This window comes from Ostrea edulis, chromosome 6, assembly GCF_947568905.1.
Source record: "Ostrea edulis chromosome 6, xbOstEdul1.1, whole genome shotgun sequence".
In the NCBI taxonomy this organism is placed as follows: Eukaryota; Metazoa; Mollusca; class Bivalvia; order Ostreida; family Ostreidae; genus Ostrea; species Ostrea edulis.
This window is the reverse complement of record NC_079169.1, coordinates 45,800,518-45,823,537: the sequence shown is the minus strand read 5'-3', so window position 1 is coordinate 45,823,537 and position 23,020 is coordinate 45,800,518. Positions and strand designations below refer to the sequence as shown.

Genomic DNA, 23,020 nt, shown 5'->3' with positions numbered 1-23,020 from the left:
AATGGTCGCCGAAGTTTTGTCTTCATCACAGTTCTATGTTCATGTCCACCGAACGTGCTATTCATTTTGGCCACGGAACTACTACACTACTTTAAGATGAATGATATATTTCAACCAAATTACCACCAACGAATATAACTCCATTATAAAGAAACCTTGTTCTTGCATTCAGTTGACACGGAAATTGAATTTTAGCCATTTTGATAATATGCAAGAGTAAAATAACAAGTTAATTAATCCATATCGCGTCTATACAACGTTGGAAAGTTTAACACATGCGGGGTAATCACTCTTTGCTCCATGGAAACAAAAAACTAGCAAACTTCAAAAGTTTGTGAAAAATATATTGATATTTAAGTCAGCAAAAATATTACAGTAATGTTATATTTTTTGGGGTCTGTGCGGGACCGAAATAAGACCCATGGTCATTTCCAATGCTGAAAGGCAGGTATTTCTCCGAATTGTTTGTCCTACAATTCCCCAACAATGAAAACATAGAAACAATTTAGGTAGCCTTATTTTTCATAATTCTCCTCCAAGGGCCCACATATTGAAATTTCCCTCAAAATCGTTAAGTAAACATAATTTCTTTCTCTAATTATGTAAATGGGGTAAGCTTTGACAAATTGAAAGTCATAACAAGTCCAATTATACCTTACTGCACTGTTTTCCCTACTTCTTTGTATAAAACACTTTTCCTGATTTCAAGCAAATTTATCTTCTTTTTTTTCAATTGGATAGACCCAGGTCCTTGATATAAAGAAAATCTGCAGAAATAGTAATAAAATGAATATCAAATAAAATCACCAGACCCAGTATTGCTATGAAAACATTTGCTACAAATACCCTATCATTGATACATAATCCGGTGTCATAAAAGGAAATGGGTACATCGCGAAACACCTCTATTGAAATATGACATGCTTCGGTTGACAATGGTTTTCTCGTGGTGAAAATTTTCAATGTTACCCTTAACTACATGCAATATTTATATATTATCACATGTTTATGTTTACTCAATTATCCAGTGGATATCACCCATTACATAAACTTTCATCACATCACACTATTTTCCTAGTGACCTACGCCGTTTGTGACGTCACAAAAACGTCAATTATATATAGTTTGTTTACAGTATTTCAGGAAGTAAAATTCCTAACAGTACAGTAACGTAAATGAATACCAGGAGGGGGTTAACATGTGATAAAAAGAATCTCCTATGGTACATGGTATGAGGTTTCATTTGATCGTTGTGTGTTTTCCATCCCCTTGTCAAGGCTCTGGGATAGAAAGCCCACAACTAATTTAATATAAATCATATCAAACTACAAACCATGGGAGATCCTATATCAGTCTTTTTATCCTTTTCAAAATTCAAAAAAGGATAAATTTTCTTTTAACGCTGTAATTTATCAATATAGATGAATGTTCAAGTTATTGAGTCCATGAGTGACTGAAACTATACAGTGTAGATGTACACACATCTTGAAACAAAAGCGGATATTTCAAACTTTAAACTTCCTTTAATGGGATACATTGTATTTCGTTATTCAAAATAATTCCATGAATTTGCTCCATGTAAGATTGCACTAGATTTATGAAAATTAAATTATTCTTTATCATAAGCTATATATTATGAAGAATTTGAAAAGGCTCTATCAAATCAACTGATCCACAATTTTCACATAAAACAGCAATGTAAATTTGAGTCATTCCTGTAATATATATATATATATATATATATATATATATATATATATTCATAAAAAAGAAACGAGAAAACTAACCCTATAACAGTTGATATTAAACAATCTGTTAAAGAAAGTTCTAACAGAGGAATATTTTGTTTAAATCTAAGAACGTTCTGTAACAACAATTTTAAAGTCACCAGGACTTTCTGTTCCAAATATATTACGATGTTCACCAACGAAATTTGGTTTTACACCCTCCGGTAATGAAATGTGGAAGCGTTGTAGAAGATGCACACACATCATCAGGATTTCCGGTTTTGCCACAGACTCTCCTAGACACGCCCTTCTTCCGGCAGAAAAAGGCAGCCAACTGTCAAGTTTTTTGGGATCCATTTTACCATTTTCGTCTAAGTATCGAAGTGGATCAAATTTCTCTGGATCTTTCCAGTAACTCTGATCCTGATGCAGAGCATAATGGTTGATAAAAACTACTGTGTCTTTGGGAACGTCATATCCACCTTTTACAAATCGAAAGAATCTACTTCTTACTCCCAATAAAACTTAATATAATGAATTCAGTTTACTATGAAAGCACACTAGTATCAAATCAATTCTTTGATATACATGTATATAGAAAGATTAAAATCGATTTAAATATATATATCTAAAATACACCAGAGACACGTCTATGAATTGACGTTATCGACTATACATACCAACGTTGGTATCGCATATGGTAAGATGAGGAAGACCTAGTCCAATTATCACTCCTGCTCTCATTGTTTCGTATAGACACGCCTCAGTGTAAGGCAAACACTGTCTGTCCACTATTGATGGACAACGTCTCCCTTTAAGGAAAATGTGGTTAATTCCAAAATAAAAAATTGTGTGGATAGATTTTGAAATATGAAGCGGTGAACATAACAAACAGTGATCAATCTCATTATAACTCCCACAAAGAATACAACATTAGGAGTAGCTTAGGGCAAACACCGATCACAGGTGGGAAAAGGTGCCTAAAAGGAGTGAGCATCCCCTGTCGACCTGTCACACCCGCCGTGAGCCCTATATCTTGTTCAAGTAAACGGAGTTATCCGTAGTCAAATTCAGCATGTAAAGAATGGTCTATCAATAGGTATGAAACACGTCAGACAACATTTCACCCAATGACAGGTTATGTTGGTGAATTATATCATTATAAGGACCATAGAATTTGCGAAAAGCTTACTTTAAACGAGTCTATTGATCAGTAACCTGCCTCGATTTAGAAACCGGTCATACGTAGAACAAGCTCTTGGGTATCGAACAAAATGAGAGATATAAACATCATATGTAGGTGATAGTGGAATACTGCTGCATAAACATGGGAAGTATATGAAAAGTATATTGGGGTTATAAAGTATCATAACCGTGGAATTCTTGAAGCAGATTACCCTCTTCTGACTTTAAACATATACCACAGATGAACGTATAATAGCCGCCTGTGTGCGCTATGTCAGGTAACCCAAATTCCTTCAGTGCAGTGTTTCCCCAACAAAATCAATTTGCGATTGTTGGTTTTTTCTCTCTTTCTCTTCATTATCAATATTAATTTCTAATTCTGTAGTCAAATTGCACCGAGCTTCGTACTAATTATTCAAAAGGTCGACCGCTGCTGTGTTATTACAGAATAGGATATGTGAAATGAAGTCGCATTTATTTTGAACTTGTCTAGCCTGATATCGTTTGAACTGTCTAAACTCATGGATTCAACACATCCTACTGATCCTGATAAAGCATTCTAAAGAAATCCATATTTAGTCGCAAAACCGTAGTATTGAGCCCCAAGAATCTCACAGTCCGTGACTTCTTTTAATCAAGCGTTTTGACTTTTGTGCCATTGGTCATTTTCCTCTAACCAGTGTCCAATGACATTTTGTATAACAAAGCATGTACACAAAACAGCCTGGGGTTTTAGATATTTTTATCTGCATTTGGGGTGGATTTCTTGCTTTTCCGAACTAGAATTATATGATCTCAAGCTGGAGAGTTTTCACCCGGATCAGTGGGGTCAGTCATTTATTCAAGAACCAATATTTACATTTGCCAATGCACTTCCTTATATGACAGTACTAATGAAATTGATGTTCAATTTCGTGTGATATGAAATTGGTCATGTGATCAGTTTGTTCTTGCGTATGAATACAATCACCGCTTCAAAAGTCAGTTCCTTGTATTTTCACCTGGCTTCTTGCTTATGCAATGCAATGGGGGATTTAGACCCCCCCCCCTCTCGCCACAAATTTAAATAATAGAAATATTGTGAGTAAAATTCCAGATTGGCACCCAAAATGGCTAAGCATTTTGGCTAATACTTGACATTCACACACACCCTTAGGTAAACCCTAGATCCGCCACTTCAATGACATCATAACAGAAATAAACGCAGCAGGATATTTATACAGTTTATTTTTGTAAGCAAACAAGAATTTCATCAATTTATAAAAGGGAAACATTAAACATATATCGTTCTGTTGTTTCATTTTATACAGTTTTAAATACCGTCTGCAACTTCTGCATGGCGAATTCATAAAATAAAGTTCTATGATATTGAAAGCGAAAACATGTAGGCAGAGTTATAAGCCTACATGATGTAGCAACAACCACGTTCGCTAGGTGGCGCGTCATGTTCTATTTTTATTTCTACAGGAAAAGTGGGACGAGGTTCCACCCTATTTTTTACGGGCTAGTATGGATAAACCTAGAGCCTACGAATGATGCGAAGTTGATCGTTCGGATCTAAAATAGCTATATTTAGCGTATCTCACGTGATTAGGCACATTCCAGAAAATCCCTTTGAGATTGAAGCGATTAAGCAGAGCGAATATATGTAAACATTTACTTAACGGTGAAATACGCAACAAAGAGTGACATATTAATACATTTTATGCATAAATAAATTATACTGAGGTCAAACATGGACGATAATTGCCCGTGTTCATATAGTATTTGATTGATTTAGATATCCAAGGAAAGATAACTCCCATTATTAACGTACTCACAACGTACCGGTGGTATACAATAATACAATGTTTATACATTTCTTAATGATGAGTGAATCTTTATTTTCATCAGAATCTTTTCCATCACACTCACAGACCAGGTCCCCATACCCCTACCAGTGTCAATCTGTGACTGATGGCAGTGCGGTATTTAATTTGATATAGTCTAGAGGAAATTCGAAATATGGTGGTGACATTTCTTCCTCACTGAATTAGCTGGATTTTTAACGTTTAAAGAAAAGTGGGGTATGGACTGGGGGGTTAAAAGTGCTATTTGCCAAATTTTCAACAATATTAATTACAAGGCAAGGCAAAAGGGGTCATAAGCTACAGATGATGCAATTTTCACTTGCAAGTTGCACTGCCACCAGTTACACTTAATTAGTGGCTTACTTACAGATAAATAAAGTAACTTACAAATATTTTATTTATTTATTTATCTATCATTTCATTTCATTTTTTTTTAATATCATGGTTTGTACTTGAAGAGTCATCGCAATAAAGGGACATTAATTATTAGTGTTACAAAAAAATCTGATCATGCAGTTTTTAAATTTCTGAATTTTGAAAAAATAAAAATAAATAAATAATAGATTCTGATACCACTCAGCCCCCCGACTGGCCAGCGAGTTCTGCTTCTGTCAGTTCTGATGCAACTAGCTCAGCCCTCAGACTGGCCAGAGAGTCCACTGTTTCGGTAAATTCTGATAATGATGCAACTCAGCCCCCACCACCCCCTCCCGACAGCTCTACCAGAAGTTCTCGGAAAAGACTTGCTGATGTTTAATAAATCAGTTTTCCTATTAATTTTAGTTTTGCTCCTGTTCATCAGTTCATTAGGCTATGGCCCAATCTGATTAAATTTAAGATCGTTGATCCGCTCCGTATTCCTCTTCCTTTCCTGTATCTGTGAAGTCCAGAGGTGAGATATATTCTTTCCAAAACAACTAAGAATGTTCATGGAACAATTCAGTATTAATTGTTTTCATTTTCTGTTGTATGCCTTATTTCAAGAAATAACTTTCAGGTCACTTTTTAATGTGAAATGGAACATTTTCAATTTTTGACAACCTGACGGTAGGGGTGTTTAAGACACTATACCTCATTTTCTGTAAGGAAGTGGAGTAAAAGGAATTTAGAATTGGATTCAGCATACTCAAAATTGGTAATTACACCTGCTTTTTATTGTTTTGGGTAATGGGGTTTCAAGAAATAAAGTTGGGTCACTTTTTGATGCGAAATGAAACATTTTCCGTTTTAGGCAACCTGACGGTAGGGGTGTTTAAGACACTATACCTCATTTTCTATAAGAAATTGGAGTAAAAGGAATCCAGATTTGAAATCAGCATACTCAAAATTGGTAATTACACCTGATGTTTATTGTTTTGGGTAATTTTTAAAAAATGGGTGGTTGTTGCTACTACATGTATTTTCTTCATGATGATAAGTTAACCTGTTGTTTCCTGGCAACTTCCATCACGGCTATGACTCGGCATGATTATAAGCGAGGCTGGTTTCGAGGCTCGAAAATTTTACATGTTCATGTCAGGGTACCGGTGCGAGTCTTTATTAAAATCCTACAACAGAAATCTCTCAAGTGAACAAAAACTCAGTCAGTTCGTTTTTATTTTATTTTACACACACTGAAGGTAAATAAAAGACGCAACCTACCTGTACTTGGTCTAAATCTGTCCTACTGTCTTGAATCGTCTCCTGCATGGCTACAACCGCGAGTCCTAACGATGAACATACCGTTTTTTTCTTTCCAAAAACCTGACTAAGAGCTTAACGTAACGTTAACTTGACTCATCATATCCACCATCAATTCTCTCAGATCCTTTGAATTTCTATCGAAATCTGTGATCAACAATTGCGCGTTTTCAACTTAGTAAGCTAGACCGACGCCAGTTTCTCCATCGCTGATCGCGACCAAATCACACCACGGATGTAGTGTACTCCGATCTTCTTGTCATTTCAGTTAACTTTACGCTCTAAATTACCTTTATTTTTACACATGTTTCGTCTTTTTTTAACATTTTCAATTAAATATCTATATCTTATATTCTCTTTGATATTGTTCCTAATTTTTTATTCGCTAAAACTCTTACGAACTATATTTTGTGTTCCACGATCGTTATTTTGGTCATCTGCTACATAATCATGGAAGCTCGGTAAGAACACAAATCAAAATAGAAAATATAAATATAAGAAATAAGATATCATTTTTGAATGTTATTGGGACATGACATGAAGTTGGTACGTGATCAAATCTACTATAACGCCCTTCGGGCGTTATAGGATTTGATCACGTGACCAACTTCATGTCATATCCCAACAACATTCAAAAATGATATCTTATTTCTTAAATGAAAACTAATGACATTTTGCTCCTTGTAAAATGAATACATACATGTATAATTAAACAGAAGGAATTTGAGATATTGATTAAATAGAGAAATGAATGCATTTTATACCTATATTTTGTTCGATTTCCTTTTGACATTTGGCCTGTATTTCTGGAAGTCCAGATATGAAACATAGGAACCATTCTAGTGTTATTCTGGTTGTGTCTACACCGGCTATAACAACATACAGAAATGAGATTAACATTCAGAGAACTGATAACTGTACACATGAACTTGAAATGTTAAAGATAACAGTATTTTCAATATCGAATGCATTCTAACAACGCATGGCTAGACAAAATCTGAATTTCTGATGTAACTTTTCCTCTATTTCAAAATATGCAAATACACAACAAACGTACATTGTGGATGGTCAATTGAACAATAATACTTCGGATATAGAAACGGAGCTTTACATTCCTGTATATTTACATCTGTTAATTGTAACTTACCGAAAAATATGTCGGATATAGTCTGTAACAGGTAGGTGTCTGTTAACTTCTGCAGGGATTCTTCATCGCCTGTCCGTTCTACCTCAGATCTCGCCATCAGTAGATGGTCCGTCAGGTCACGGATGTTGTCTTTTGAAATGAAGAAATGAAAGGGAAAAAAAAAATAACGCGGTTTTTTTTTTTCTTTGTTTTTTTTTTTTGTTTTTTTTTTACTTTTTATTTTCTAAATTTCTAAAGATTACCTTCCTCCTTACTCTAATCATTGCTTATATGGAATCACTTAATTTTGTGGGTTTTTTTTTAATTGATTCTATTTTTATTTGATGACCACTAAATTCAACCCTTCGCAAAAAGACGGCAAAACCAAAAAACGACAATTCAGCAACCAAAAACAAAAAACAACAACAACAACAACAACAACACGTCAAAAGTCCACGAAAATAAATGATTTTACAGAACTTACTGGAATCAAATGTGTCCTTGTGTTCCTCAAACTTCATGTAGAGAAAATCAAAAATTTTGTTGGCTGCTTTTTTTAGGATAGTGTAACGTTTAGACGGATATATATCCTTTAGGAATGGCAACAAATCCTCTCGGATACCATTTCCCACAGTTTTGTTCACCAAGTCTCGCTCTCTTATCAGAAACCTAACTTCTGGATCACCTATGTCCTTCCTTTTAAGAAACAAAAAAAATTCTATCATTTAAAAACATGAATAAGAATATACTAGTCGTTTCAAGGATACATTGATTGATTGATGTTTTCCGCCACACAGAACAATTTTTCAGTTATCTGGTGGCGTCCAGTTTTTATTGGTGGAAGAGAGAACCCAGATACAATGTAACTGGGAAGAGACCACCGACCTTTTGTAAGTAAACTGGGAAACTTTCTCACTTACCATTCGAACCCGCGCCGACAGAGGTGAGAGGCCGTGTGATTTTGAGCGCGATACTCTAACCACTCTGCCACGGATAGAGAATGTAGTTAAATTCTCATACGCTTGAAAAAAATTGCGTATTTCATATTTAGTTGTTACACTTTGTTCAACTTCCCTAGGCCATCACGCACCGGCGAACGAATATATTGTAAAGAATTCAGGTGTGGGTCCCTTCACCTCCTCGTTTTGTTGTAAAGAATTCAGGTGTGGGTCCCTTCACTTCCTCGTTATGTTGTAAAGAATTCAGGTGTGGGTCCCTTCACTTCCTCGTTATGTTGTAAAGAAATCAGGTGTGGGTCCCTTCACCTCCTCGTTATGTTGTACTGAAATCAGGTGTGGGTCCCTTCACTTCCTCGTTATGTTGTAATGAAATCAGGTGTGGGTCCCTTCACTTCCTCGTTATGTTGTAATGAAATCAGGTGTGGGTCCCTTCACTTCCTCGTTATGTTGTAATGAAATCAGGTGTGGGTCCCTTCACTTCCTCGTTATGTTCCCCAAATGAAGTTTGAAAACATTGTATTTACTTTCTTCTTCTTATCATTATTATCAAGCTCCAATATAAATATTGTCGGAGGACGTATTGTTTTGCTCCGTTTATTATTAAGTAAGTTATTAAGTAAGGTCTCCAGTTTCCAACGGAAGACTATCTTGTTACTGTAAAGTTTTTTGTTGTTTTTTCCTTACAATATTTGTGGACATCTCCATATGAGTTAAAAATTCTCGAGGGGGACTTTACACAATATACAATCAAACAATGAATACAGTATTGATGAACAAGATTTATCGGATATGCGTTGGCCGGTTTTCGTAAAATTTTAAGGGATGATACATGTAGATATTCATTTGAACTCAATAGGAATTATTTCGATTTTGATTACACCACTTATTACGTAAGATATTGGCGTGTTTAAAATATGTAGAGGGTCAGTTTGTTCCCAGGTGTTCTCGGAAATCATTCAAGATATCAAGTTGGAATTTACAGCGACTGTACAGTTGAGTTCATAGGTGTGCCGAATTGAATACCAACTTTCTAATGCAGAAAGAAAAAAAGAAAAGAAAAAAAATTAACGGTAAGGTCTCGGTAGGGCTTGAAAAAGCGCCACAATTTTTACAGATTTTAAAACACTTGTTTCTCAATATCGTTTTATATAGAAATAATTAAAAAAGTCATATACTAGTAGATCAGAATTTGTAGATAATGACGAGGTTTATTCGACAATATAAGATTTAAGGGTTTTTCCCTTCAAATAAGGGACCGAGGGGGGGGGGGGTCAAAAGTACTTTCTAAATATCTAAAAATAAAAAAATAAATAAATAAATAAAAAAAAATTTAAAAAAACTTAGAATAATTTATTAAGCATTACTCAGACAAAGACATTTGTTGTGACGATCTGCAATAATAAGGGGTTTATTGGGGAAAATGTCCGGAAGTCAGTTTAATTTATGTTCTTTATCTCTTAAACACAAATAGTTTGTATTATAGACCTAGCTCAGAAGGTTATTCTTAACAATGTGCTATCTTTTTTTTTTCTTGCGACCTTTTTCATGGAATTGAAGGGTTGATCCTTAAAATTAAATACTCCAATTATCTGTAAACCTATCAACATTTTGTTTAACGATGTAGGATAACACATGTAAATAAGTGCAACACGCATCTGACGATCTCAAAAAGGAGTCAAAAAGTATTATTATTTTTTTTTTTTTTAGAAATATCTCAAAAACTAAATAGAATTCGTTGGCATTATTGAAGCAAAGTTGTTGGTTTTTTTTTTTTTAACGTTTTGCAGAAAATGGTTATTGATTACATAATAAGAGATATATAAGGGAATAATGTAAGGAACTTTGATGCTCTCTATAAACTGACAGAATAGAGCATTTCTGAACAGCTTTGAAATAATATTTTTAGATACACTCGTAAGTGTTTATATATGATGTAAACTTTGAAATAAGAATCTATACAATGAAGCGATCTTTGTAAATGCACAATTATCTATAAATAGTCTTCTAATTCTAAGGACTCCATGCGGTAAAGCAGCGAATTCGCCAACATTTTGCCAGGATTACAAAGATTTAATAGTTATTACACTGAAAAACAATATACCTAAAACACATTTAATCATGAATTTAAAACCATGTAGATTAAACAAGAAATTTAAAACCATGTAGATTAAACAAGAAATATAAACAAGAGGCTCGTGTGCCACATCGCTCTCCTGAGTCACCTTGGCTCATATTTAAAGATTTTTCCTATATATTCGCATGTAAAACTTTTATCCCTATTGTGGCCCCAATCTACTCCCGTGGGCCATGATTTTTTTTTATTTTTAATTTTTTTTTTTTTTTTTTTTTTTTTTTTTTTTTTTACAAAATTGAATCTGCACCTATGTCATGAAGCTTTCATGTAAATGTAAACTTTTCTGGCCCGTGATGTTTCAGAAGATTTTTAATGATTTTTTCTATATATTTGTATGTAAAATTTTGATCCCCTACTGTGGCCACATCGTACCCCCGGGGAACATGATGTTTACAAACTTCAATCTGCACCACGTCAGGAAGCTTTTGTGCAAATGTAAACTTCTTTAGCCCAATGGTTCTTAAGGAGAAAATTTTTTTAAGATTTGTTTCTATTCATTATTTATGTAAAACTTTGATCCCCTATTGTGGCCCCATCCTTATGAAAGGACCCCAGGGGTCATAAGTTTAACAAACTTGAATCTGCACTATGTCAGGAAGCTTTCATGCAAATCTCAGCTTTTCTGACTCAGTGGTTCTTGAGAAGAAGATTTTTCAAAAGTTTCTCTATTTATTTGTATGTAAAACTTTGATCCCATATTGTCACCTCATCTTACTCTCGGGGTCATGATTTTAATACATTGAAGCTGCACTACGTCAGGAAGCGTTCATGTAAATTTTCACTTCCCTGGCCAAGTAGGTTTTGAGAAGATTTTTAAAGATTTTCCCAAAATATTTCTATGTAAAAGTTTGATCCCCTATTGTCGCCTCGTCATACCCCCGGGGCCATGATTTTAACAAACTTGAATCAGTACTATGTCAGGAAGCTTTCAGGTATATTTCAGCTCTTGTGGCCCAGTGGTTTTTGAGAAGATTTTTAAAGATTTTCCCTATATATATTTTTATGTAAAACTTTGATCCCCTATTGTGGCCCATCCAACCCCCGGGGGCCATGATGTCCACAAACATGAATCTGCATTGTCAGGAAGCTTTCATGTAAATTCCAGCTCTTTTGGTCTTGTGGTTCTTGAGAAGAAGATTTTTAAATGACCCCAATCCACTTTTGTGATTATCTCCCCTTTGAAAGGGGCATGGCCCTTCATTTGAACAAATTTAAAAGCCCTGCACCCACAGGGATGCTTTTGACCAAGTTTAGTTGTAATTGGCCCAGTGGTTCTGGAGAAGAAGTCGAAAATGTAAAAAGTTTACAGACGGAGAGACGACGGACAACAGGCGATCAGAATAGCTCACTTGAACTTTCAGCTCAGGTGAGCTAAAAAAAACCTTACTTTTCTCCAAAGCAGAATGTATAGAGTTGGTAGAAGACTATGTTGTCTAGGTGAGACTTGGGTTCAAATGGCCCTTTCTCTGCTGCCATCATGTTCATCACTTTTGTCATGTTATCTTGTGTGAGTTTCTCCAGGAGGTCGCCTTGTAGGTAATTTCTGGAATAGATGATATGTGAGTGAATAACGTATATCTCGAGAGAGACTTTGATTCAGCAATATTGACTTTCGAATTTATCTACAAAACATATTGAGTTTTGCGAACGTTCTCTCTCACACAAAGGTCTGCAGGATCTGAATTGAACATATCGTCATGGCAAAAATAAATACTATTAGATACATAGAGAAGATATATATATATATATATAATGTATATATATATATATATATATGTTGCAGGTGTGGTGGTTGTAAGATAGAAATAACCAACTCCTGGCTTAGGGTTCACAATGCAGTCATTTATTGCATGGTAAAACGAATAAGGATGATGACGATGATTACATAATGTTGATTACAAAATGTCCATTATAAAAAAATGGCCCTAAAAGACAAAATAGTAACAATGAATATCACAGCGATTTACAATCAATAGAGAGTATATTTCAACCTTAAGAGTTATCTCCTTTATCGACTGTTTAGATTTTATAAATATAAACAATAAATATAGAAAAAATTATAATAAATTTTATAATTCACAGTTTCTTTTTTTCCGCTAATATATATATGTGACCTTGACCTTGGAGTTTGACCTACTTTTTGAAAACTTTAACCTTGCTAATAAATTTTGAAGCTTTGATATTTCACATGAGTATTCCTTGTGACAGGACCTTTCCGTTGGTACTAAACTTTTTGACCTTGACATTTGACCTACTTTTATTCTATTTTTACATTGGTCATAACCTCTAAATGGTAAATATTAGAGCTTTCATATTGTATATGAGCATTTCTTGTGACAAGATCTTTTTTTACTGGTACCAAGATATTTGTCCTTGTGACGTTGGCCATCTTTGGAATTGGCCATTATCGGGGATATTTGTGTTTCACAAACACATCTTGTTTATTATTTTTTTCAGATAATAGTTAATGCACAGTTTCTTTTTATTGATGCAAAAAATCGCGATAGTCCTTATTTCTTTAGTCAAAACAAAACAAAGATCGCAATAGTGCTATTTTCAAAGTTGATTGGTACATGTATTTGAGTTAATTGAAATTATTAGTAAAATTAGTTTGCTTCAAAAATTATTAATGAGTTAGTATAAATTAGGTAAATGGCATGGTCTCAGCAACATTATTATATTGTTGAAAATAGGTCTTCGAGTGCCCTACATATACTACTCAAAATTTGATAAGGATCACTAGGTTATATGTGTGTAATTTACCACTAACATAACAAAAGACAAATTTGACTCAGAAACGTGTTTACTCAGGTTATGAATGAAAATTCATGAACGGCATGAACTTTTATCAATACGGAATGCTTGAAATCTGATAACAACACCAAAAGGCATTTCATTACAAAAAGTAAACAGCAAACCAGAGAAAGAATTACACAGATTTTGGGGATAGTCCATCATTACACTTAGTCGATGAAGTGTCAATACCGGGTATGGCCTCCCCTTGCATCAATGACGGCTTAACAACGTCGAGCCATGCTGTCAATAAGCATCCGGATGTTTCCAATGGGAAGGTTGTTCCACTCTTCCACGAGGGCGTTTCCGAGCTCTGCCAAAGTCGTGGGTTGTGCTCTACGGCGTGAAAGGGCAACCTGCAGCATGTTCCATACATGCTCAATCGGGTTCAAGTCCGGCGAGCGCGCTGGCCAGTCCATACGGACAATTGTCTCCTGCTGAAGGTACTGCTCCACCACCCTGGCGTGATGAGGACATGCGTTATAATCCATCAGGATGAATTCAGGGCCAACAGCACCAGCGTAGGGTCTGACGTAAACATCGAGGATCTCATCCCGATACCGCACCCTCGTCATTGTTCCTCTCTCCAGGACATGAAGATCTGTTTTTCCATCCCTGCTGATTCCACCCCAGACCATGATGGAACCACCACCATAACGGTCATGTTCACTGATGTTGGCATCATGGAAACGTTCAAGTTGTCGTCGCCACACTCGGTGTCTCCTGTCTGTAAAGTCCAAACAATACCTGGACTCATCGGTGAACAGAACTTGAACCCAATCGTTCTGTGTACAAGTGACATGATCTTCAGCCCAGTCCAATCGCTCCCGCCGGTGTCGTACAGTCAGAGGGACTCGAACACATGCCCTTCTCGAGTTAAGACCTGCATTGTGAAGCCGATTCCATATCGTCTGAGTGGACACATTCATCCCCGAGGCGTTCAGGAGGTCGTTACGTAGGATGGTTGCTGTCCAGAAGGGATGGCGTCGTGCCTGAAGAGCCACAAAATGGTCTTGGCGTTGGGTTGTCGACCTCTGACGACCACCCCCATGTCGGTGTGCTGCTGTACCAAAAGTTTGCTGTCGGTTCCAGGCCCTGTTTACAACGCTCTGGCTGACGTTTAGTGCATTTGCAACGTCACGTTGTGAATAGCCCGCGTCAAGCATTCCAATACATCTGCCCAGTTGTTCTGTCGTCAGGCGACGCCTTACACGTTGAGGGGGCATTGTGTTGATAAACGTAGTGTAAACACTCAAGTGAGTTTGAAATTTTAGAAAGAATCAGACATCGATGCCTGAGTGAAAATCGTGCAATGGTAGCAAAAGCATAAACTGTGATGAGAAACGCATTTCCCATGGCATGAAATGCACGTGCAAGTTTGTTGAAAACGTTTTTTATTTCACTTGAACACAATATTGCCAGTTATGCAGTTATTAATTTTTAAACAGAAAAATATCTATGATCCTTATCAAATTTTGAGTAGTATATAAATGATGCATGTACCTGAGAGCTTTCGTAGCTATCCGTCTGTGATACTGCCACATGGGGGAGTACGTAGCCAGAGCAATGTCCTTATATCCCTCAGAGAAGAGAGAAACTGAAAGTCAATAGATAAAGCATTGATTCTACAGAATACCCAACATCACAGTCATTAAATAAACTCTACACAGAAGTTTTACATTCACGTGTTTCATACCGACTGTAAGGCCGTTCTAAACATACCGACAGTTAGGCCGTTCTAAACACATTGATTTTGACCACGGATAATTACATTTACCTGATCAAGATAGATGTCTCACGGCGGGTGTGATCGGTCGACAGGGGATGCATACTCTTCCTAGGCAGCTGACCCCACCTCTGGTATATCCAGGGGTCCGTGTTTGCCCGAATCTCTATTTTGTATTGCTCATAGGAATTATGAGACTGTTCATTGTTCGTAATCTCCACCTTTCATTCACGATTTAAACACACAATTGAACAGTTCCCACAAAATGATATTTAATATGGACCCCCTCAACATGCAGGATAAAAAAGATAAGGATAGAAGATCTTTCGCTCTTGTTTTGACAATAGTAAATACTCACACGTTGTGGAGGAAGGTCGTCCTGCAAAATCAGTTTTCTTCTTTACCATTGCCTCCATCACAACTTCATAATTGTTTAAAATCACGAACGGAACGTGACCTGTGTAATTAAAATACATTGCATTTAATATAGGGAAGGTCTCTCATCCACACTTTCCGAATGACTAAACTCACATAATTCATAACTTATAACACAGTAGCATTTATTATAGCAGATTTTTGGATTTTGACAAAACAATACCATCTATTTCATCCTTTTGAAAGACTTACCAAACGACAAGCGAAATACTGGGCCGTATTTCTTGGACAGTTTGAGAAATGTTCTGTGCAATAACGGTTTGGAATACACTGTGACAAAGAAAACATGGGAGTGAGAGCATACGAAGTGGGATTTGCAGTGTTTAATAGGGTACTGTAGGTTCCCATAAACTCGTATTTCTCGGGGAAAAAATAATTGCTCACGATCTGTGTTGCGTACTAAAAAAACAAATTGTGTGCAGATAGATACACGTATTGTACTTATAACAGAATCAATATACACTGTAAAGTATCTCCAAACTTAATTTCCACGAGTTCATTAAATCGTAATGGGAATGAATGAAAGCCTCAGAAAATAAAAACCGGACCAATTGTAGTCTATACATGTACATTCATCATTACAACTTGTATCTTTCAGTGAAAGTTTGTTTTATCAGTACACAAGGATCGAATTGTTAAAATACAACGTACTAATAATTAAGTAGGCCTACACGTTCACAGCATTTATCAATTCAATGAACCTATAATTCTAGAAGGGTGGAATTACCTTAATAGTATTGTACATACAGTGATAGTGTTTCTACATGTATACGTTGCGTAAAATTCCAAGAATTGAATATTCGATCAAGTACCTTCATAGTTGCCGACTAGAGGGAAAGACCACGGCCCCGGGGGTAGTCGATAGAGGGCCCATTTTCTGATGTAGTATACCAAAAGTCCAACGACAAAAGCAACGAAGACCGTCTGTACGTTCACAATGGACAGTCCCAGCATCTTCCTGATTCAACAAAAGAACATTACGATGTTGCTACATGTACGTCACATGTCTAAGCATTACTCTCTCTCTCTCTCTCTCTCTCTCTCTCTCTCTCTCTCTCTCTCTCTCTCTCATATTATATGCACCATTTCCATTCTCAATGATCGTATAGCGTGTCACGAATTCCATCGTGATCGAAAGCAAGTCTTTTTTCCCCCCTTGCCTACGTGTGCAGATGGTCGAGCGGACTAGCGCGCTTATCACGCACTGCTAGGAGATTTAGTTCCCCTGGTCGTGAGTTCAACCCCGGATAGGGGTATGATATTTTTTAAAATATGTACAGACAAATTAAATCCAGAATTCTTAATGATAATGAAATGTCCGAGTATTTTCAGTGCGAAAATAGTGTTAGACATGTCAGCCTTTTTGTTTGCCTTGTACTTTTATGGTCTGCAGGATTTTCTTAATGCATTTATATTGAAGGTTTACCATCTATATCCGAGATGTACGAACAGAAGTTGAATGTTTTTTTGTTTTTTTTTTAATTATTTGCTATTTCATATGCAGACTGAGATAACACAGTGGTAGCGGAATTCGAGAAAGACTTTCAAAACCAACCGGACCGTTAAAGATGAATATACATGTAGATGAATCTAAAATATTAATACTAGCGGAAAAAAGAAACTGTATATTTCAAAGTTAAATAAAAAGTATTTAAAAAAAGTATATAAAATATTTTTTAAATGTATTCTTTGATCTCTCTTTATTCTTAAAAGCATAGGTTAATATAATATCAACTGACATTCGGCTTGGCTGAATATATTTGGACTAACTCTTTCACCAAATCTCGGATCAGTGCTTATTAATAATTCATGTCTGAAAAAATAATAATAATTCATGTCTGGAAATTTACTGTCAGCTTCGGTCAGTTCCAAATGTGACTTTGATAATATCAACTTTTAAAACATTTGCAGTCCCTGGGTTGGTCACTTGACCAAATCCCGACCGGTGTTGTATAGCAGCCTTTCCCCCATAGTAGCTTTACCCCCGGAAAAATGGCTATATAGTAGCCTTTCCACCTAGGGGGAAAGTTTACTATATAGTAGATCTTCCCCCATAGCAGGGTTACCCCCTCACGTTTTTGGTTTTGATTTTAGAAAACAGATTATGGAAAGTCAATCAGGTTTTGTACAACAAATATTGATATTGCATAGATCTGAATATCGAAGAGTGTATGTTGCCGATAGTTTGAACGTAGATACATGTATTTTCACAGATACATGTATACAGTTTAGAGATATACTTTACGGTATTACTGTGAAAGTACAAAACATACGAAATTATATATAAATTCATAAAAAGTCAAAGAGTAAGCCCACTTACCATGTATCAGAATAAATTTTTATGTTCAATTATGTTCTGCAGTCTTAATTGTATCGATATCTTGAATTAACAATAGGTCAATAGGCCTTGACGGTCACCTGAGCCCAAGCATGGACATGTCTAAAAGGCTCTTATATGCACAATCCCCCAAAGCCTTTACAATTGAAATATTTGGTAGACTGCATTATGTAACCTCTCTACAAAAACATTCAGTGTTCAATATCTCAATATATTTTGGCAGATTAATAGACGGAATTTCAGACAAAGCAAAGTCTTTCCCCAGAAGTATTATTCGGTAGGCAGCATCTTGATCACCTCATCTTTCATCTTTTTATTTATCTAGTTTTCATATAACATCAAAAGAACTAGACATAAGGTTTTAAGCATTATAAACATTAACTCTCTTTGACCATTTTTACCTCCCCCCCCCCCCCCTCCCATCCTGAAACTGCAACCTGGTTTACATGTACGTACAAAATAAAAAATTTGTTTTATCATGAAATTTACAATTTTGTTAGGGGTTTCCTTGCCCATCATTACTTCATTACTATATGCTCAGTTTGTCTATTATTTGCCTAGTAGTAAAGATTTTTGAAGGAATTGTCACTATATGACTAATATGGCCACGCCCTAACACAGGAACCCCTGCCCTGGGGTCATGAAATTTACAATTTTGGTAGACTCAGGTTTTCTGGCTCATCATTACTATATATTCAGTTAGTCTGCTATATGCCTAGGAAGAGAGAAAAGTTTTAAAGAATTGCATAAATTTTACAGTTTTTACCCCCAACATTAAGGCCCGTTGGGATGATGGGTCATGAAATTTACATTGTCTTGTTCCCTTCTCCTACAGATGTTACATATCAAATTGGGTAAAGATTGGTCCAGTGGTTTTTGAGACGTTGTTAACGCTGGACGGACGATGGACAATGGACGACGACTGACGCAGACCAATAGCATTAGGTCACCTGAGTGACCCAGGTGACCTAAAAATGTTTATTATAAATGGTATTTATAAGATGTTATACTGAGTTCATTTAAGACTTTAAACTGTATCAGAGAACAGTTACGTAATTTATGTTCCAAAAACGGCTCCTCAAGTAGCAAGGTATCAGCATTTTACAAGGAGACAAATTAGGGAGAAAATTAGTGAATCTCTTATATTCACCTTTAGGTGAATATTTATAGAATTTCCAGTTGCATTCTAGAAATGAGTTTGAAACATTGAAGAATAATCGCTTTTTCATTTTATTTGTAAAAGAATATTAACAAAATAAAATCCACAAATCAGAGAGAAACGCACATGAATGTATGTGCAGGGCTGGGGTTTTAACACTTCAATAATTCTATCTTACAATTTTATAAAATTGTTATATGAAACTTAAAAAGTAACGAGAGGCCCATAAGCAACATTACTCACCTGAGCAGCAGGTCCTAGCAATGAACAAGCTTGAGCAAAACTATCATTATCCTAGTACTTTGATTCAGAAAAAAATCAAAGGTAACAACAACAAAAATTCATTATTTGAATATTATATTCCCCTGTGGGGGCCCTATGACCCTTCATTTAAACAGATTTAATCTAAGAATGCTTTGTGCCAAGTTTGGTTGAAATTGGCCAAGTGGTTTTTGGAAAAGAATATTTTTAAAAGTCGTCAATGCATTTTTACTATTTCGCTGTTATTGTGGCCCTTCATTTGAATAACCTTGAATCCCCATTACCCCGAGTAGCTTTGTGCCAAGTTTGGTTGAAATTGGTCCGAAGAAGTCGAAAATGTGGGAAGGTTACAGACGGACAGACGACGGACAAGAGGTGATCAGAAAAGCTCAGTTGAGCGAGCTAAAAACGTTTTAATTTAGGAATGCTTACCAAAAATCAAAACTTTTCCAGATTATTCTTCGTATAGGAATGAAATATAATGACGTTGCCCATCTGTCAGATTCAAAATAAATTCATCTATGGAGAAAGTTTGTAAACAAATATGTATAAATCAATGTACTGACAGTACAGCTGGGACTGAGTTGCACCACCTGGAATAATTACAATTATATCGATAACATGTTTACATCTATTAATCCACCAATGACCCGAGAACAGTTGGGGGAAAAGTTTCCTCTCAAAATCATCTAATTCAATTGAAAAATCCTACTTCCCCCTAATGAGGTGTAAAGAACCATGTCTAACGAGAGAGCGAGTTGATTCCTTAGTAGTGGCAATTTGGAATCAGGGGTAGGCAACCAAGAGAATTGTAAAATTTAAGTTTACTCCACTATCTGTATGAAAAGGTTTTTGTGTTAATCAATTGGAGAGAGTCAATTTTGATTTCTCGAACGATAAATACTAATCCGTTTAATTAACAAATTTTGAGTTGCCTAAATATGTGCTATTTTAAAAGCACGAACTATTCTAATTTTATATTCTAAATATACATGTACGTAAATCATTGTTTTACATAACATTCGACTGAATGAAACGATGTTTGTTGAATTCATATATATTTCCAAAAATCCCAATCAAGGGAATTCGGAAATTAAATATCCATTTAGGATATAAAAGAAATGAACAGAATGATGTTTTGCACACTCTAACGTCACGCTAGGTCAAAAGGTCATAGGGGGGGGATCTTACATCCGGGTCCTTTGTCAATATGAAACAGCGAACGACGACGGCTGCTCACCAACATTTTACGGGTGAGACATACTTTGTTTAAGCATGTAAGATGATAAAAATATAACATTCGTAAAAAACACACTTTAAAGTTACCACTAAGAGTTGCAGATTAGAATGTTTCATTCACATTTGTTTAATTTGAGCTGGTGAAGTATAGGTTGTTTATGTCTGCTTGCTACTTTCACTTGCGATGCAGTCATTAGCTCTCTAAAATTAACCCAGTGAAGTAGTACATTGCATAGAGAAGTGATAACAGTTCAATAGTTTTATTGACAATGTGTCTTTTTTTCTTTTCTTTTAAAATGACAAAGTGGTTTGATTTATCGGCTTATCTCTCTCTCTCTCTCTCTCTCTCTCTCTCTCTCTCTCTCCTGTGGTATGCAGTACTGAGTAGTACATGTAATTAAGCTTGAACCAATGCATTAAGTCACCCCTCACACAATATTAAGGATTTTGAAGTTTGGATTGAAGAAAGTTTTAAGAGGTTTTTTTTAAAGTTTCTATCAGTATGACTGTCGTGCCAATAATTTTCACTATTCGCACGACGGTCGCACTTATAATTAGAGCTCCTATCCGCACGATACTCTTTCCCAATTATAAATTTCTTCTATTTGCCCATGAGACAGAGTTAGAGATATGTTTGATTTGTATGCTTTTAAATCTTATAAGCTTGAAGCCTTCTGACAATTAAAAAAAAAATCAAACGAGATGTCTACACAATTATTTAATTTATCTCTAACTTTGACAAATGACCAGTTCAAAGTTCACTTTTAGTTAATTTAGGTGGTGGGTCACCACCCAATACCCAACTGTTAGTCAATCCATTTTCAGTAGTCTGATTTAAACCACTGCCTTCTTTTTAAGAGTGTAAGGAGAAAGGGGTGTATAAGACGAGTGTAAGGAATAGGAGGATGGGGGGGGGGGGGGGGGGGTGTATTAGACGATTCTAAGAAAGGAGGGTTTGTATTAGACGAATGTAAGGAGATCGGGGTGTATTTGACGAGTAAGGAGAGAGGGGGGTGGTTAAGTCTTCAATTATTCCTGACTTTCACTAACTATGTAGACTACAAGTGTTTTTCAAAATTTGTCGTCGGCCGCCGTGCGTATAATCTCGCCCCCTTTTTTTGTAAAATTTTCTTTTAAAAAATATTATCTGTATAGATCGTAGTAGTTGTCAATATTTATATTTTATATCCCCCCCCCCACCCTTGAAAAGGGACGCTACGACGTGCCTGAATAATACTGCCGCGATTTGTTGAAATGCATATAATATATTCTCTTTGTAAAATTACCACTAATAATAAATACCTCCCCCCCCCCCTAAAACATCACAATACAATGGGTCCAGTAGTCGGTAGAGGGGTATTATCGAAATTTCACATTTTTGTGCAATTCAGAATTAAGATTTTTAAGTGTAAAAATAATTGTTTTACATGTATTATGAAATGGAATCTTCAAACATGGGTATGAAAAGCAACTTTGGTGCCAATAAATAGTTTATCATAGAAATTCTAGAAAGGAACTTTTCCATAAAAGATATGCTAAAGTAAACCTTTGATCCTCTTTATACCTATTATGTAAACAAATTGTATCATAATATAAGAGATAAATCATTATAAACGTTAGGGGGAAAAGCAATACATCGTTGATTTGTCAAAAGATTGCTTCCATGATTAGGTCGTTTTTTTCCCTATGACCGTTGACACTCATGGTAATTAAATATGGCGGCACCGAGGGTGCAAAACATCTATGGAAAGAATATGTATGGGAATGGTCCGCCGTAAACGTAGCCGGAATGAAAAGAAGGGGGGGATCTACTATATAGTAGGTTTTCCGTGGGGGTGGGGGTCCTACTATATAGCCATATTTCCGTGGGGGAAGATCTACTATATAGTCATTTTTCTGGGAGGAAAAACTACTATATAGCCATTTTTCCGGGGAAAAGATGGCATGGGGAAAAGGCTACTATACAACACCGGTATGTACAGGCATGTACAAAGAAATGTATAAAAATGACACGAACTTCGCACATTATCGCCGATTAGCAGTTGACTTGAATAAAATTTCATTGTAAACTATCTATTCAAAGTATGATAATATTGGGGGAATTATGTTTCGACATTTTTCTTATCAAGAATTTGAAAGTTTCAAAAGTAGTAAGGAATATTTTCCTTCCTCGGCCAAAATGAACTTTAATCAATTGTTGATGACCTTTTGAAAACTTAAAACTATAATATTTATTCGGACGACTAAATGGATACTTACCATGTTAACAAAATATTTTCCAATAAACCTACCTCAAGTTATTCTGTTGAATCCCAAATCCGAAAAATTACATTACAACACTGTACGTCAACGATCCAATCACGGTCAAGTAATCGGACAAGTTTGTTTACATAAATGTCGGGATAATG

The 23,020-nt window shown here is 35.8% G+C and overlaps 1 protein-coding gene across 2 annotated transcripts; it reads right to left on the bottom strand.

Moving 5' to 3' along the window:
- Positions 1 to 340: 340 nt before the first annotated feature.
- Positions 341 to 23,020, bottom strand: LOC125646838 (steroid 17-alpha-hydroxylase/17,20 lyase-like). 2 transcript variants are annotated; one of them, XM_056139766.1, is made up of 12 exons: positions 22,904 to 23,020; positions 19,806 to 19,868; positions 16,428 to 16,573; positions 15,808 to 15,885; positions 15,539 to 15,637; positions 14,958 to 15,051; positions 12,049 to 12,204; positions 8,053 to 8,264; positions 7,590 to 7,718; positions 7,207 to 7,311; positions 2,408 to 2,539; positions 341 to 2,209 (listed from the first exon to the last, which is right to left on the bottom strand). In XM_056139766.1, the coding sequence occupies exons 3-12, from the start codon at positions 16,567 to 16,569 to the stop codon at positions 1,854 to 1,856; spliced, it is 1,503 nt and encodes a 500-aa protein (XP_055995741.1). In that variant the 5' UTR covers positions 16,570 to 16,573; positions 19,806 to 19,868; positions 22,904 to 23,020; the 3' UTR covers positions 341 to 1,853. The 2 variants fall into 2 exon arrangements, with proteins under 2 accessions (XP_055995741.1, XP_055995740.1); XM_056139765.1 differs by lacking the exon at positions 19,806 to 19,868 and having other exon boundaries at positions 22,904 to 23,012.

What these genes read in the sequence shown, in the direction of transcription:
- LOC125646838 (XM_056139766.1), bottom strand. Translation starts at nt 16,569, where the DNA reads ATGCTGGGACTGTCCATTGTGAACGTACAGACGGTCTTCGTTGCTTTT. An exon ending in ACATTCTGCTTTGGAGAAAA is followed by an intron (nt 8,265 to 12,048) that starts GTAAGGTTTTTT and finishes GTTTCTTAAAAG; the next exon opens with GAAGGACATAGGTGATCCAG. An exon ending in CAAGGACACATTTGATTCCA is followed by an intron (nt 7,719 to 8,052) that starts GTAAGTTCTGTA and finishes TCATTTCAAAAG; the next exon opens with ACAACATCCGTGACCTGACG.